Source organism: Anguilla anguilla, chromosome 19 (assembly GCF_013347855.1).
Source record: "Anguilla anguilla isolate fAngAng1 chromosome 19, fAngAng1.pri, whole genome shotgun sequence".
Taxonomy (NCBI): Eukaryota; Metazoa; Chordata; class Actinopteri; order Anguilliformes; family Anguillidae; genus Anguilla; species Anguilla anguilla.
This window is the reverse complement of record NC_049219.1, coordinates 16,437,459-16,455,532: the sequence shown is the minus strand read 5'-3', so window position 1 is coordinate 16,455,532 and position 18,074 is coordinate 16,437,459. Positions and strand designations below refer to the sequence as shown.

Below are 18,074 nucleotides of genomic sequence, written 5' to 3'. Positions count from 1 at the left end.
CAATGTCCTAACCTTTCTTTCACCTGCTGAACACAGCCGTAAACTTGCCTCGACCCTCAGACTTATCGTTTTCATAACCCTAACCCTAGGTAAACCCTAATTTGAGCCCTAAAACCTAATTGAAGCCATAGGAACCTTTGAAAACATCTGATTACTCATTCAAAATTGATGAAAAACGAATTCAAGACTGTGAATGCAATAGTAGAAATGCTAAATAATATGTTTGAAGCCATAAAAAAAATGTTTTCCCTGAAAAAAATATGCCTATATTCTATATCGTTTTACGGTCATAGGTACCCATGCAACTATAGAAAATTTTTGGCTCGTCCAAAATCAAAAAAGAACCAATGTCCTAACCTAAAAATACATTTTTTAAAATAATAAATAATTTCTGGAACACAGTAGCACATATCTTACATTTTATTCACATAATTGATGTTACTAGAGCCACAGTGGATCCACTGCAAAACGGCTCTGATCTGCAGGGAGATACAGGCGACATCCAGCTCACACACTGGACTGACATCCAGCTCACACACTGGACTGTGTGAAACTCTACTGGGTCTGCACAAGGACATACAGAACCGAGCACGCGAGCAAACTGACATGGTTTAGTAATATAGCATTTCTTTTCACGTCATTTAACATCCACTAACAGGTTTAGTTGCTTTTTTTTTTGTGAAAACTTATTATGACTCCATGTGATCACATGCACACTACTGTTCTAGAAAAATAATTACATGAGACACCAGCTACAGATGACATAATCAAGGCTTGCTGAGCATCTGCAATGCATGCCAAGAGAAAAGCACTTTGTTATCATAAGATATCACCAACAGGGAGGGCATAACACTAACCTAACACATGACGAAATAAAAACAAACACACAAGTAAAAAAATGTAACTTTAAACTGCGGTCCAAGAAAACCTATTATACACACTTGTTTCTTGAATCCGCAAATCAATACCCTCCCACTGGTCAATGAAACATATATATGTTTTTATTTCTGTAGAGTAAAATAGCATCGCTAGTTAATGAAAAGGCAAATCGCCAACATTTAGCTGTCTGACCGCCAGTACTTCTATATGCCTGCACTTTAAATACAATGTGCATATTTACAAAAATACATCAGTCCTATTAGGGGTGGCCACACCCACAGAGGCACTGTATTGTTAAATTTGGGGGTTTAGAGGTCAACAAGGGTACAAAAATAAACCTTTAAGTCACCGCTCATGAGTAGTCAGAGCAAGGTGGAGTTATTGCCTGTTTGAGCTGTGATTTTCTCCTGTATCAAATTCGGCTGGAGGTCTGTAGGCTCAATCTAATCACTCAGTCACATTCTCCTTTACACAGAGTAAACACATTTAGGAAAGGATATTTTCTTCTTTATATTTATTTATATTTCTTTACATTATAATTCAGTAAAAGCCTGTTTGTTTCCCAATGTATTAGGACTAAATTGTATGATAATTATGTGTGTTACTCTCGGAAAAGTGCAAGTGCCTGATTGTTTTTAATTTCCCCAAAAGCTGAGGTTTGCTTTACTGCATTCTGAAGCAGGGGTCCCCCAGAGAATCTCAGGGGGTCCCAAGCAAGTGCTTTTTATTTTTTTATTTTTAATAAATGCCTATTTTAATTTTAAGGTTTCGTTTGTATTTTCTTATTTTGAAAATGACATATTTTAACGAAATCCTCCTTGTCTGGTTTGCTCACACTTTCTAATAAATATTAATTTTCTTTAACGTACTAAACGCTACTAAAAAGCTACATGTACTGTACTGATCCAACATTTGAGACCATGGTTCACAAACATCTTTATTTGCTAGTGTGTCAAACAGTCTGCTGTGGGCGCTGGGTAAAAACATAAAACTAATTTCATTGAGTCGAGCGTCTTCTGACACGCCTATTCTTCCACATATCCTTCATCTGTTTAACTGTGGGGTCAATTCATTTGGAAGAGTTTTGGTTTTGGCCAAGTTCCCAAAACAGACAGAGACTACTTAGAGTAGACCACAAGAAAGCATCAACAACCACTGTACAAGTTTCTCTGAAGAAGCAAATCATTTGCGATTGTTTGCTGGTTAAAATTACACCATTAGTATCTCAATTTACAAAAATAGAGGTGTCTAACGTCTGCTACAACTGTAGGCGTACAGCCCACTGAACAAAATTATATTACGGTTTTTAATTTAGAAAAAAGGGAGTTAAAAGAAAACTGTAGTCATGAAGAGGTCATTTGGAAAAGTGCACTTCTCTCCTACACCACCAGCCCCGGAACGTGTGCACTCACTGCTGGACAACTTCCAAGGAATTATGCTGCATTGAAAATTATTATTTTGTGAGCTAAATAATAATAAAAATAACATTTCATTTTGTCAGAATATATAGCGCATATGAAGTACCTGTGTGAAGACACGCATGCGGAGCTCAGGAGGATATATCCTACAGGTATTATGTGCTTTTTTTCCTTTCTGTAACTGAACAGAGCATGCGCTGAAATATCGAGTAAAAATATCGAGTTTTCATTTTCAAATCACAGAAAGTGAGGAAAAAGAGGAAAGCTGTCTGCAGAACAGCTGACTGGAGTCTGATAGTCAAAACAAACTTCACGTCACGCAAAGGAAAAAAAACATGCTCATATGATGTAAAGCAAGCAATGAGTTCTGAGAAACAACGCGTTTCTCCATGAACCCCACACAGATCTGTCTACAGCTGTTTTTCTCTCCACTCTTCTGCTTCCCTCTGAGCAGCCTTGAAGCGCAACAAAAGAATCACCGTCTTCAGTCAGCACACTACATGATGCCAAATAAATCAACCAGTATATGAATAAATAAATATACAGTGCCAATATACTGGTCATCGTGTGACAAATACAGCCAGCAAAAACTCTCAGTTTAAACCATAGCCCTGTTCTGTCAGAGAACATGGTCGCCATGGAAGCCGGAACCCAGCTGGTAACTCCAAAGTTCCGACACCATCGCCGTGGGCAACAGGTGGAGAGTTCCGTGTTGTCAACGCGGAGTTAAACAGACTGGTTCTGCAGTCCGTAGGCATCCTCTGTCACAGCCCAGCAGTCCTCTGATCACACAGATACAAACAATAGTCTCACTTTTGTTGGTCTTTTTTTTTTAAACCCAGAATGCTTCAGTAGACCTCCTTGCTGAACCACGTGAACAGGAAGTCTGGTGTTCCGTTGCCAGTTCCTACTTCCTGTTTCCAGCTTTTCTGCTTCCTGTGGAACGTCTGGTGTGGGCCTCCTCTTTGGAGTGGTGGGCGGGGCCTGTGCTAAAAGGGGCGTGGCACAGCACGGGGCAGAGAGGGGCGTGGCATCATCAAGGGAGGGCATGGTCACTGTTAAGGCTCGCTCATGAAAGAGCTCTGGACAAAGTGGGGAGGATAAGCACAACGGCTGCTGCCACGGCAACAACAAGCACCGGGTTCCAGTCTCCTTTGCTGACCTAAAGACAGCAGAAAGGAGGGGGTCAGAGGTCAAGCACCATGTGACTCAAACCCACCTCAATCTCAGAGAGACACAAAGACACAACACTACACACATATACATAGACACCAGTCAGGTACATGCGCACACACACGCGCGCGCACACACACGCACGCACGCACGCAGCATTGTGCAATGTGTAATTCATTCCTGATAGCAGAGGGATTTGGGAAATGTGCGGTGCCTGCAAGATCTGGGAGTGTCAGTGGATGTAACGGTGATGTAATACTGGAGAACACCCAGTGAAAATATCTGCTGATGGCTTCCTTCACACATACACACCAAACCGAACACACACACACGCACGCACACACACACACACACACACACAATGCACAGTAGAGAGGCTCACTCTCCTACAGCACGTGATATGAGGACATCTTCATTTCATTTGTTACGCAAACAGGCCCCCGCACTAAGCCCACTGTGGCCTAGCACGTTAGCAGGTGGCTAGCAGGGCGATGAGCGTTTCTCTGAGAATCCCTGCGCTCTGCCAGTCGCCACTTGTCGCTCCGCAGTGCTGAAAGGCAGGTCTGAATCCGGCGCTGCGTCATCCATTTTGGCTCAAACAGTCATCTTCGTAGGCCCCAGGGTCCCCAGACGAGCCAAGCGACAACACACGACCACAAAGACTTCTTTTTTTTTTTCAGAAATTGTGCATGTGAAAATACACAAAGGTGCCTTCTTGGCCATGAAAGAAGAGAACACAAGAATGTTCTTCACCCTCCAAAGTTCCAGTTGTGCAAGTGTGCTGTATCGTCACTGTTTGCGTCTTGAATGACTCAGTGGTTTCCCAACGGTGTTGTGGAGAACCATCTTATGTAATCTCTCCAATGTGAAATGCTTTTTTAAAATGTATTTCTCCCCAGTGTTTCTGCGCTGTTTTATTGACCATCCCTTTCTCTTTCGTTAGGCTGTCAGTGCTTCAGAGTAAGAGCCCGAAAGCATCGCGTCTCACACTCTTAACAAGACTCCTCATTGTCCTCACACCCTAATCTCAAGCCCAGACCTGACTCTGAAACTCAGAGCACATCACCTACTCTTTATTTACACAAATAAAAGTTCTGTAAGTGCAATGCTCACTCGACACTGAATATGCTACGACACTGAAACCATCTCATTTATGAACATAAATTGTACTGAACTGTAATTATTTATGGATTATTCATTTTATTCTTTACAATGCATTAGTTATTATTACTATTATTACGTAATTGCAGTGTAGTTAAACAAGTATGTGAGGTAAAATTTAATGAACGTAGCATATAACTGCACTCTCCCTCACTCTCTCTCTCTCTCGCCCCTCCCTCGGGGATGATGAAGGAAATGACGTGCTCGTACCTTGTCCCTTCTAGGATGAAAGCTCCGCCCACCAGCACCATATCAAGGCCACTATTACAATCATTCCTACGGAGGGGACGGAGAGAACAGGGGGCTCAGACGGAGGTGTGGAGTTCTGAGGAAAAACAAGGGATTGTGGGGGATGGGGGATGGAAAGAGGAGGAGGAGGAGGAGGAGTGGGAGGAGGAGGGGGTGAAAGAAATAAAAAAAGCAAAAAGAGAATGAAAGACAAAAAAGACAATTACATATGGAAAGGTAGATATAGAGAAATAGGGTAATACATGAATAAATGAATAAATAAATAAATAAATAAATGTGTAAAACATGACTGGGTCTTTTGGCAGGTAAATGCATGACATGGTGGGTGGATAAACTGATTTATGATAGATAGATAGATAGACAGATAAATAGATAGATAGACAGATAGATAGATAGATAGGAAATTGAATAACTGAATAACCATCAAATTGTTTGAGAATTTGATCTTGGGAACAATATGGGAACAAAGGAAGGATAATTGTTGCGAGATACATGTAAAACCAAAAATATATATTATATATACATTCATACGAGTATATATAAGCATCTATAAATAAACATGAGCTGGGTGCCTCAGAATTAACCAATGAAAAGCCGGGGAGGGCGGGGCAAACAGAAAGACAGGGGACAGGACGGCAGCAGAGATCACACATGACAAGATGGAAATTTCTGCCGTTTAACCAGGGACATCTCCCTGATATCCCAAGATGCAATGCTTCAGTGACCCACGTCATCTGCACTAGATTGCCTGCAATGTCGGCACCTTAAGCATATCCACCTATAGGAGATGCTGACTTCCTGTCACAATGGGAAGTCCCGCCCAAGAGAGAGGCAAAGCCACCATTTCCATCTTGCCATTGGACAATCTCAATCCACACTGAACAGGGATCCTGCCCTACTGAAATGTCCTCACACACATATATATATCCTGATAATGTGGGAACAGGGCCTGGTGATTACACAGGAGGGCGTTGGTGTATTCCTTCCTAATTCACAGTCACTATTTCAGTTAGTGAGGATTTAATGAGGTCTTATGTTAAAGCCTTAAGATCCTGAAGCAATACACAATTAGCAAAGGACTATTTTTCGTTGCAATGGAGTTCCTTTATCTACTCAGTGTCCCTCTGTCTAAACCAGTAACATAGAATTTTCTGTTCAACAGAAACTGTAGTGTGCACCAAGAAATCTACCCTGCCAGGGTGCATTTTTCCTCTGTTTATAATGAAAATGAAAGGCAGATAAGGTTTCTGTGAAGTGCTGTCAGTGCTGTTAGTGCTGACTAGAAAAGATTACATTCCTTTGCAGAAACTGCCAAAAGAAACCTGTCGTGATAAAACAGAAACGCAAGAAATAAAGTGAATCAAAACAGACGCAAGGGGTTATGGGAAATGAGAATCAAAGATTGAGGTTTTTTTGGGAGAAGCGCCTTACTGACAATCGACTATTATCTCAACATAATTTTGTAAATGCAAAGAGATCCGCAAAAAGGAGCGTTCACTTCAGACTGCTGAACGGACTGACTGCAGTATAATAATCTTGACGCACTGTCACCTGACCCTAAAAGGGCGGGAAACACAGACGATGATGTACATCCCCACAAATTCAGAAACATCTTCTATTTCATTGAACCGGAAGGAAAATGGGAGGGAGATGTGTAAACAGTTGGTTTGGGGAGAAACGTCTTTTTTGAGTCAAAGAGAGTGACAGTGTTCAGACCGGGGGTGGGGGGGGGGTGCAGCTGGACGTGACGCACACACACTGTCCTGTGAGACAGGAGGGACAGCGAGGACAACGAAGGGCAAAAGCTGCAGGCCAGGGCAGGGCAAAGCAACGGATGGACAGACGGACACAGGGTTGGACACTGAGAGACGGACACGGAGTTCGCTGGCGTTCTTGCTGCAGAGGCGACAGGCTGTCGCCGGGGGCGACACGCACAGAGGCAACACAGAGGCGGCGCATGCAGCGTGGAGGCAGCACCAGCACATCTGAGGAAGCCCAGTCAGAAGCCTCTTCCACAGCGTCCTCCAAAAATGTGGCCTAACTGGTTCCTGCGGAGCGGGACGGCCAGCGTTCGGCTGCCTCTGTGAACAGCCCTGCCGCTCTCACAGATAAAATCTGCAAACGTATTAAAAAAGCCTGCAGTGGCAGCTGCAGCCTTCCCAGCATGCTTCAGGAGCCACAGACTCGACACCCTGAAGCAGGAGCTGATCTGTATATTATTGGGATGCTTCTCTCTCCTCGCTGGGGTGGGGCATCAGGACATCCAGATGCCAGAGAGATCAGGGGATCGCCGCAGTGTCTGCTTTAACCTGACACCTGTGGACAAGCAGTGCAGTACCCCCATCTCCCCTCCCATTTCCAACAGAGCTATGCAACAATACCCATAATCCCCCTCTTCTCCCCCCTCCCACGCAGGGTTAGGCGTTTTGGATGCCTCTGTGTCCCATGCAGATGCAGAGAGAGAGAACAATACCCTCCCCTCCTCAACTCCCACCACCCTGATCCCCTGACCTTTGAACTATGACCCCTACAACCTCCCTCCTCACCTGCGCCTTCCCCCCCATCAGCTGGTCCAGCTCTTCCTTGCACCTCTGCAGCTCTCTCTCCAGCTCGGCTCGCTCGCCCTGACTGCTGTCGTACAGGGCCTGCATCTCCGACAGCTCCACCTTCAAGCCCTCACACTGCGGGGGGGGGGGGAGAGGGAGAGAGTTGACAGTTAAAATTATTTAAATATCCACTAGATGCAAAAATGTCCACACCTAATGTGAAATACAAAAAGAAAACAGGAAATATGTCATCTCTTATCTCAGAACACTGAGGAACATAAACAGTGGCTTTCTTAAGTGTCCCCAGGTCTCCTCCACAATCTCTGGACAAACAGCCTCCTCTACGGCCCTCCCTTACCAAACATTCCCAGGTTAGCTCTTAACTTATTAAAGCAAAGAGGAGAGAGGGGGAGGGAGATGGTGAAAGAAAGAGTGAGAGAGGGGGAGGGAGATGGTGAAAGAAAGAGTGAGAGAGGGGGAAGGGAGATGGTGAAAGAAAGAGTGAGAGAGGGGGAGGGAGATGGTGAAAGAAAGAGTGAGAGAGGGGGAGGGAGATGGTGAAAGAAAGAGTGAGAGAGGGGGAGGGAGATGGTGAAAGAAAGAGTGAGAGAGGGGGAGGGAGATGGTGAAAGAAAGAGTGAGAGAGGGGGAGGGAGATGGTGAAAGAAAGAGGGGGGGAAGGGAGATGGTGAAAGAAAGAGTGAGAGAGGGGGAGGGAGATGGTGAAAGAAAGAGGGGGGGAAGGGAGATGGTGAAAGAAAGAGTGAGAGAGGGGGAGGGAGATGGTGAAAGAAAGAGGGGGGAAGGGAGATGGTGAAAGAAAGAGTGAGAGAGGGGGAGGGAGATGGTGAAAGAGAGAGTGAGAGAGGGGGAGGGAGATGGTGAAAGAGAGAATGAGAGAGGAGGGGACAGACAGAGTGAAAGTGAAAGATGCCTGACGTAAATGACTGCTTTGGCAAAGCCATACCCATGTGTGATTAATGTTTCATAATATGAATCTGAGTGAGACAGGAAGAAGAGACCGATCACAGGTGTGCTACTCCACAGCCAGCGCTGACACTGGCGTTGCACCGGCATCGTTTACAGAAGGAAGATTCCGGAAACTATTCGGGCCGCACACACCGCCTGCTGGACCTCGTCAGCTCGGTCCTCGGCCTGCTTGAGCTGGTCCCGCAGGGAGAAGATTTCGCCGAAGCCCCCGGCCCCGCCGGTGGGGGTGACGGGCTTGCCCTCGAAGGAGATGTTCTTCTGGATGCAGGCGTCCACCAGGCGGCAGTTGGTCCTGGTTGTGGGCGTGGCCACGCTGATGTAGCTGTCGGCCTCCGCGGGCTTCTCCTCGGCCCCGCCCTCCTCGGCCTTCTCGTCCGCCGCCGCGTCATCCTCCGTCACCGCCAGGTACGCGTCGCTGGAGCTGTGGGGGAGGGAGGAGAGGAGGGAAGGACAGGAGGAGAGGAGGAGAGGAGGGAGGAGAGGAGGAGAGGAGGGAAGGACAGGAGGAGAGGAGGAGAGGAGGGAGGAGAGGAGGGAAGGACAGGAGGAGAGGAGGAGAGGCGTGACGTCTTTCCCATCAGTCAAACATTGTATACTGCAGGGCTACTCAACTCCAGGTCCTGCACTACACAAGTCACAATCTGATCTCACTAATGAGCTCACTTCCTGAACCAAGCAGATAAAATGATTAGTAGTGAAATCGGGTGGTGTAGTGCATGGTTGGAGAAAATGCCTGCAGACACTGCGGCCCGCAGGACTTGGAGTCAAGCAGTGCTGGTTTACTGCATTCACAGAGTAGGGATTATGAACTGACAGACAAGCTGATAGGCTAACAGACTGGTTGATGGACTGACAGACATGTTGACGGACTGACAGACGGACAACTTGGCCTCTCACCCCGCCCTCTGGAGCTGCAGCTGCTGCAGTTTCTCTGACAACTTCCTGTTTCCGTCCTTCAGGACCTTGCATTCCTCCCTCAGAGCGCGACACTCTTCCTTCAGCAGACCCACGTCACCTGACCGAGGAAACACAAGGGAGAGACATGAGCAGGTACAGACCCATGTCACATGACCCAAGACACACAGGAGAGAGAGACCCATGTCACCTGACCCAGGACATACATGGGAGAGACACATGAACAGTTACAGACCCATGTCACCTGACCAGCCAAACACATGTAGACATGTTCCAGGGTGCAAGGATCTCTGTTCCTGTTAAAAATCAATTCCACATGAAACTCAGACAGCCATTTCTTGAGTGCTTGTGTGTGTGTGTGTGTGTGTGTGTGTGTGTGTGTGTGTGGGTGTGTGTATGTTTGTGTGTGTGTGTGTGCCTCTGTGTGTGTCCTTTCATGACTATTCTATAAAAATAAAGTGCATCAAAGAGCAGCCAGGGCCATGTGAGTGAAAGTTAACCATGCGGCTATTTTCACACACAGCTGGTTCCTCTGGCCCGATAAACCATCCTATCTATTCCGTATGAATCCTGATCTATCTCTGCACACGCGTCCACCCCCCCTCCCCCCCCCCCCCCCCCCCCCCCCCCCGACCCGTCCATCCAGCGCCGCTCCCCAATGCTCCCGCCAAGATACATAATCTCGCCGGCATCCGAAACACACCGCCCCGGTCCAGCCCTCTCCAGCTGGGAGCACAGCAAGTACACATACTGCAGGAGTGATGTCAGGAAGGGTGGAAACAGAACTGTGCCTCTTCATAAACAACCTTACAGGGACCCTGCATCTGAACCATAAGATCCGTCTCATAGGACCCTGCAGCTGAACGATAAGATCCGTCTCATAAGACCCTGCAGCTGAACGATAAGATCTGTCTCATAGGACCCTGTTTCTGTCCCATAAGATCCGTCTCATGCAGGTATAGATGAGGGTAAATGCAGGTATAGTAGGGGGTAAATGCAGGTATAGTAGGGGGTAAATGCAGGTATAGTAGGGGGTAAATGCAGGTATAGTAGGGGGTAAATGCAGGTATAGTAGGGGGTAAATGCTGGTATAGTAGGGGGTAAATGCAGGTATAGTAGGGGTAAATGCTGGTATAGGAGGGGGTAAATGCAGGTATAGTAGGGGGTAAATGCAGGTATAGTAGGGGGTAAATGCTGGTATAGTAGGGGGTAAATGCAGGTATAGTAGGGGTAAATGCTGGTATAGTAGGGGGTAAATGCAGGTATAGTAGGGGGTAAATGCAGGTATAGTAGGGGGTAAATGCAGGTATAGTAGGGGGTAAATGCAGGTATAGTAGGGGGTACATGCAGGTATAGTAGGGGGTACATGCAGGTATAGTAGGGGGTAAATGCAGGTATAGGAGGGGGTAAATGCTGGTATAGTAGGGGGTAAATGCTGGTATAGGAGGGGGTAAATGCTGGTATAGTAGGGGGTAAATGCTGGTATAGTAGGGGGTAAATGCAGGTATAGTAGGGGGTAAATGCAGGTATAGTAGGGGGTAAATGCAGGTATAGTAGGGGGTAAATGCAGGTATAGTAGGGGGTAAATGCTGGTATAGTAGGGGGTAAATGCTGGTATAGGTGAGGGTAAATGCAGGTATAGTAGGGGGTACATGCTGGTTTAGTGACTCACCCTCGCGCCGCTCCTCCTCCCTCCGCTGGCTCTTCATGGCGAGCTCGGCGCGCAGCGTGGTGATCTCCAGCTCGTACTCCTGCGTGGCGGCGTGCAGGCGCTGCAGCTCGGCCCGCAGGCGGCACAGCTCCTCCTGCAGGCTAGCGATGTCGTTCTCCCGCTCCGCCGCCGCCTCCTCCGCCGCCTGCTGCAGCTCCAGCACCTCCTCCTGCGCCTCCCGCAGCTCCTCCTGCGCCTCCGCCAGCTCGCTCTCCTTCTCCTCCTGAAGGCTGACCATCTCCTCCTGCACCGAGCGCAGCTGGGCTGGGGGGGGTCAATCAGACCTAATCATACATCACCCCCCCTAATGTACAAATCACACCAACGCTTTAAAACCTTGCCCCCCATTGTAGAGGCCACAGCATTGTTATCAGCCAATCAGATCAGCCTGATTCAGTTTGGCGCGCCCAGCAGCCATTTTGCGCAATGTTTTTCTGAACATATCCAGGAAAACGAAAGGCCTGCGTGTGAGAACATGGCAGCCGTTCTGTTACAATCTGCCCCCCGCTTCCACCAGAAGCATCACGGATGACCCCGGAACGACCTTGTGATCAGAATGTGATCAAACGTCATACGTCAAGCAGCATAACACCAGCGGCTTCGTCCCATTCTCAGTGCGATGTGGCCAATCGCATCGCGGCTTCCTTATGTCATCCCGGGAGCAGTCATGACCGGGGTGTTACCCAGCCTCACCCCTCCAGGGCCCCTCTCCCCCCCTCATTAATTAGAGTGCAGATGGGACGCAGGGCCTTCGCATGTGCGCACCCCCCAATTCATAAGACAAATGTCCCGTTTAACAAGCCCCCCCCATCCCCGCCTCCGCCCCAGCCAGACCCAATGCGTCAGGGGTCATCATTGATGGCGTCTTATTTTAGGAGAGGGACGCTCTGTTCCTTTCGTACCCCTGACTCTCTATTCCACTTTAATAGAAACTGTCTCACAAAACTGACATTTATGCCACCAAGACTGGCTCAAGTCAAATATTTTTTCCAAAGTTCAGGATGTCGGGATAGAATATTAAAACTAGTCATTCGATTAAAAGTTTGAACTATTTTAATGTAGTGGAGAGTTAACTACCTTTAATCCAAATGATTTTAGCACAAGCATGATGATTTCTAAGGGACTGGATATTGGCACGGTAATATATTTAAAGAAGGCTGACAGCAGTTTTTGGGCACATGAGCTAATCTCGCAGCTGTAGCTGTAGAGGATACCTTCATTAATCACATTAATCTCTACTCGGTCTCGGCTCAGCAGGAAAGGACAGTAATACTGTGTCCGTACGCTTTATTAAGATTGATAAGTCATAGCGGTGGTGCAGAAGCGATATAGCGGACCGCAGTGGTCATAGCGGAGATGAGATATAAACGTTGTGGGGTAGCCATGGTTGCGTTGAGATATAAATAGTGCAGCACAGTTAAGGCCCAGAAGGAATTTATATGGCACATAATGGTCCCGGCTCAGCGGAGGTATAAATGGAGGTGGAGCGCTAAAGGTCTAACAGCGATATATAAACGGCGTAAAGAGGTCACGGTTTATTGGAGATATGAATGTTATAGTTATAGATGGTGTGTGTTGTACATAGTTGCAGCTGAGCACAGATATAAATGAATGTGGAGTGGTCAAAGTTCAGCACTGCTGATATACAGTATAGGCTGTGTGTACTGCAGTGGAGGTGATATACAGTATAGGCTGTGTACTGCAGTGCTGCTGATATACAGGTTGTGTGTACTGCAGTGGAGGTGATATACAGTATAGGCTGTGTGTACTGCAGTGAGGCTGATATACAGGTTGTGTGTACTGCAGTGGGGCTGATATACAGGTTGTGTGTACTGCAGTGGGGCTGATATACAGGTTGTGTGTACTGCAGTGGGGCTGATATACAGGTTGTGTGTACTGCAGTGAGGCTGATATACAGGTTGTGTGTACTGCAGTGGGGCTGATATACAGGTTGTGTGTACTGCAGTGAGGCTGATATACAGGTTGTGTGTACTGCAGTGGGGCTGATATACAGGTTGTGTGTACTGCAGTGGGGGGTGATATACAGGTTGTGTGTACTGCAGTGAGGCTGATATACAGGTTGTGTGTACTGCAGTGGGGCTGATATACAGGTTGTGTGTACTGCAGTGAGGCTGATATACAGGTTGTGTGTACTGCAGTGAGGCTGATATACAGGTTGTGTGTACTGCAGTGGGGCTGATATACAGGTTGTGTGTACTGCAGTGAGGCTGATATACAGGTTGTGTGTACTGCAGTGGGGCTGATATACAGGTTGTGTGTACTGCAGTGAGGCTGATATACAGGTTGTGTGTACTGCAGTGGGGCTGATATACAGGTTGTGTGTACTGCAGTGGGGCTGATATACAGGTTGTGTGTACTGCAGTGAGGCTGATATACAGGTTGTGTGTACTGCAGTGGGGCTGATATACAGGTTGTGTGTACTGCAGTGGGGGGTGATATACAGTATAGGCTGTGTGTACTGCAGTGGGGGTGATATACAGGTTGTGTGTACTGCAGTGGGGGGTGATATACAGATTGTGTGTACTGCAGTGGGGGGTGATATACAGGTTGTGTGTACTGCAGTGGGGGGTGATATACAGGTTGTGTGTACTGCAGTGGGGCTGATATACAGGTTGTGTGTACTGCAGTGGGGGGTGATATACAGGTTGTGTGTACTGCAGTGGGGCTGATATACAGGTTGTGTGTACTGCAGTGGGGCTGATATACAGGTTGTGTGTACTGCAGTGGGGGGTGATGCTCAGATACAGTACCCTGCAGCCTCTGGATCTGCCGAGTGAAGCTCTCTGCCTGGTGAGCGCTGGCTAGACGCTCGTCCTCCAGCAGACCTGGGGAGGGAGGGAGGAAGGGGGGGAGAGGGAGAGAGAGAGAGAGAGAGAGAGAGAGAGAGATAGAGGGAAAGAGGGAGAGGGAAAGAGGGAGAGAGGGGGAGAGGGAGAAAGAGAGAGAGAGGTGGGAAGAGAGAGAGAGATGTGGGAAGAGAGGGGGAGGGAGGAGAAGAGAAAAGGCGCATATGCATTATATTAACATTCATTTATTAGTTTCACCTGGCTGTACCTGCAGGGTTTGTTGAGCCTCTGCACGTTCAGTCCAAATGAGTGTTGGGTCATTGAGCGGGTTTTCATTACTTTAGGATTTCATTACTTTCATTACTTTAGGATATCTTAAATGCTCTCTGTTCGTCTGCATTTATATTTCTTCTGGGTAACCAATTTCACCAGAAACGCCCGTGCACAAATTCAATATTCACCCCCTAACAAAGGCTTCGCAACAATCTTGGACCTTTAAGTCTGGCAGCCTCAATACATCTAAAAATATAATTTCAGATATGCGTGCGGGTGCAGGCGTCATGAGTTATGTGAGTGCATGTGTAATGTGTGTCTGTGTGTGCATGCGTTATGTGTGTCTGTGCGTGCATGCGTGTTGTGTGTGTCTGTGAGGGCATGCGTGTTGTGTGTGTGTGTGTGTGCATGCGTGTTGTGTGTGTCTGTGAGAGCATGTGTGTTATGTATGTCTGTGTGTCTGTGTGTGCATGTGTGTTATGTATGTCTGTGTGTGTGTCTGTGTGTGCATGTGTGTTATGTGTGTCTGTGTGTCTGTGTGTGCATGTGTGTTATGTATGTCTGTGTGTCTGTGTGTGCATGTGTGTTATGTATGTCTGTGTGTGTGTCTGTGCGTGCATGTGTGTTATGTATGTCTGTGTGTCTGTGTGTGCATGTGTGTTATGTATGTCTGTGTGTGTGTCTGTGCGTGCATGTGTGTTATGTATGTCTGTGTGTCTGTGTGTGCATGTGTGTTATGTATGTCTGTGTGTCTGTGTGCATGCGTGTTATGTGTGTCTGTGTGTGTGTCTGTGTGTGCATGTGTGTTGTGTATGTCTGTGTGTGCATGTGTGTTATGTATGTCTGTGTGTCTGTGTGCATGCGTGTTATGTGTGTCTGTGTGTGTGTCTGTGCGTGCATGTGTGTTGTGTATGTCTGAGTGTGTGCCCGTGTGCACATGCATGCGTCTGACTCAGTTCTAATGACCGCAACAGCAGGCGGGCCAGTTGTCCAGCCCCCGGACAGCTGGGCATGCTCAGTGCGAACGCTCCGTGAGGACCCCCTGTCCTCACAGCTGTCAGACGCAGCTAGGACTGCATTCCTGCCCACTGAGCACGCTCAGAACAAAGGATGCTGGGTAGCTATTTTCCCTGTCCATCCTCTGACCCATTTCCAGGGCGCTCTAGGCCTACATCAGATGCTTTTATACGGCGTTTCTTTAAGCAGACGGGTCAGCTGGGGGCTGAATTTGGGGCAGGGGCGTGTCCGGCTCACCCCTCAGCTCACGGACTCCCTCCTCGTGCTTCTGGGACACCTCCCTGGCCTCCCCCAACTCCAGGAGCAGCTGCAGAACCTGGGACCTCAGCTCCTCCAGATCCTGCTCCTCCGTGAGCGGGTCCATGCCCTCCTCTTCCTCCTCCTGTCCTTCCTCTGCTTTGTCCTCCTTTGCTCTTTCCTCCTGCTCCTTCTCCCCATCAGGGGCCTCCACCTCCTTCCCATCTTTTTCCTCCAGCACCTCCTTCTCTTCAGTTGTTAGCTGCTCCTCCATGTCTGGATCATCTAGTTTAAGATCAGTGGAATCATCTAGAAAGGAGAGAGAGAGAGACCATTCAAACATAGAAAATATCAAATTATTGCTTTTGCTATAATATGTGTGATCATGCCACTATTAGTTTGAAACTCCTGCAATAAAGCATTTGAATTTGCATTTGGATTTGAGAGATTGTCATTGTCACTGCCCTGGGCCAAATGTCATGGCATTGTAGACCAGGACCAGAACAGCTCAAGTGCAAATCCATAAAAATGAAACTCTTCTCAGGCCCGCCTCCCTTGCACGGTAACTGGCAGTGCATGTCAGTGGCTTATGAGACGACAGCCCTCTTCTCTCAGGAGAGTTCTGTGGTTAATTATTACACACTCTTCCCCAGCGAGCCGCAGTAGAGAAGCTGTGCAGTTTGACTGAATCTGTCCACGTGTCTGAGAGCTGGCCTGTCATCAGCAAGCCCCCCCCCCCCACTCCCTGTCCCCCCCAAATTTTCACCTGCTGCCCGCTGTCCTTTGGCTGTCATCACTCCCTCTCACAATCACTGCACAACCACAGAAACCAAGTCCAAAACCGCCGTCTGCCTCTGCACCGTAGTCAAGTGCCCCCCCGTGTGGCAGCCACTGGTACTACTCTCTTAGGGACAGCAGACCAGAACCAGTATGTACTGTACACATTTAATTCATACATTTAATTCAGCCATTATATGATTCTGTGATAACTGTGTTAAATATTAATATTAATTCCATTCTGTGAGCATGCAAACGCTGCCTCTTTGAGCTGGACATGTTCAAGGTTACAACACCAAAAAATGATATTTAATTCACTGTGTGAGAATTTGAGTGAGAGGGAGAGAGAGCTCTTTCAGAATGTTGGCCAGGTCTCTTGACTGCTTGCAGGTGTGACTCATTAGTATCAGTGGCCAGGTGCAAGCATTTGAACCTCACTTATTCTAGCTGTCTGTTACTCCACCATGGAAATAACTTCAAAAGTAAGCACTTCTACAGGAACCTTTTGGCACATTTACAAACATTAAAATGAGTCTACATTTTACAAACAATTAAGGGCTTGTTAGAGTTTAGGGAGGGACTGTGATTGTGGTTGAAATTAAAACCAGCACATCCCCAGGACAAAGTTTGAGAACCCAAGCAAAAGAGCAAATATAAATGAGCCGGTTTTATAATCTTAACTGTTGGCGATATCCCCTGGTCCACCTCCTGTGGAGAGGCCTCCCATCTCTCCACCTGCTGCATCCATTCCCCACCGGGAGCATTCTGGCCCAGACAGAGGAGATCCAAATACAGCCCCCTCTTTCTCTCTACCACTCTCGGTGAATGAAAAACATACTGTATATATATAAAATCATTATTATATATTATTATTCTACATGTTATTTATATGTATGCTTTGGCAATAATTACATTTGTATGTCATGCCAATAAAGCAACTTGAATTGAACTGAATTGAATTGAGCTGAAAACTCTTATTTGGAGGCGAAGAAGCACAAAAAGAAGGGAGAGGTCACCTGACACATTCTGTGCTCGACGAAGTAAAAATGATGACTGAACAAAGCAGGAAGACCAGGACAGGCCATGAGGAAGGACGGGGGGTGGACAGAATGACAGTTAATGACAGTTAAATCAGTTAAATCTGAGGTCACAGTGCAGTGCACACACAGATTAAGATTAATGAGCCCCTCGCAGCGTAGAAACCTGTCACGTCAGGTCCTCCTGCTCCGTCGGAACAGAGCAGAGTTTTCACATTAAATCTGATTTTAACGGGCGTGTGTGTGCTCCTGCTGTGAAGGTCATTCTCCGCAGCTCACTGCCGCGTGTCAGAACTCCACAGAGAGCCTCTCGCCCTGCGTTTCAGCGCCTCCCTCATTCTGTCACTGAACACCGCCGAGCGGCACGGACAGGTGTGCCCTCCGCAACCCCCCCAAACCAAACAGCCCCGCTCTCCAATTCCCCCGCAGCACGACCGGTCCCGTCTCAGCCAGCCTCCCCCCCGTCCCACCCCACCGCCCCCCCCCCGTCGCACCCCGGCCACAGTAATCCTCTCTGACACAGGGCCAGGGCCTGGGACTGGGGGGATCCTACATTACACAGCACACCCACAAGCACACAGTCCACAATGCCTGCATTTCTGCTGTTATCAGTGTGGTCAATCAATGATTTCACATTGTCATTATTAGTATTATTGTTATGATTAATAGTAGTAGTACCCAGAAAAATGTCCAGTGTTACTTCAACTCTTACAGTGTTAACATTGCAGAGTGGGACCAAATGTTATCTGTCAAGAGTTGAATTAACACTGGACATTTAATTGTGTAGTAGTAGTAAGTTGAGAGTAGTAAATGAGAGAGAAATAGCACTAGTAGTAGTAAAAGCAGTGGTAGTAGTAGTTTCAGTAGTAGCAGCGATGTTGGTA

The 18,074-nt window shown here is 47.4% G+C and overlaps 1 protein-coding gene across 6 annotated transcripts in view; it reads right to left on the bottom strand.

Moving 5' to 3' along the window:
- Positions 1-405: 405 nt before the first annotated feature.
- The window catches only part of LOC118219179 (coiled-coil domain-containing protein 136-like), a 32,001-nt gene continuing 14,332 nt past the window's right edge, over positions 406-18,074 (bottom strand). For 3 of the 6 annotated variants that reach the window (XM_035402161.1, XM_035402159.1, XM_035402160.1), the window contains 8 exons: positions 15,377-15,685; positions 13,814-13,888; positions 11,004-11,306; positions 9,314-9,431; positions 8,549-8,837; positions 7,427-7,561; positions 4,842-4,956; positions 407-3,459 (listed from right to left, as the gene is read on the bottom strand). In XM_035402161.1, the coding sequence (XP_035258052.1) occupies positions 4,852-4,956; positions 7,427-7,561; positions 8,549-8,837; positions 9,314-9,431; positions 11,004-11,306; positions 13,814-13,888; positions 15,377-15,685 (1,334 nt within the window). In that variant the 3' untranslated portion in view covers positions 407-3,459; positions 4,842-4,851. Of the gene's footprint in view, positions 3,460-4,841; positions 4,957-7,426; positions 7,562-8,548; positions 8,838-9,313; positions 9,432-11,003; positions 11,307-13,813; positions 13,889-15,376; positions 15,686-18,074 lie in introns of all 6 variants that reach the window. The other 3 variants (XM_035402162.1, XR_004763672.1, XM_035402163.1) reach the window with 3 other exon arrangements.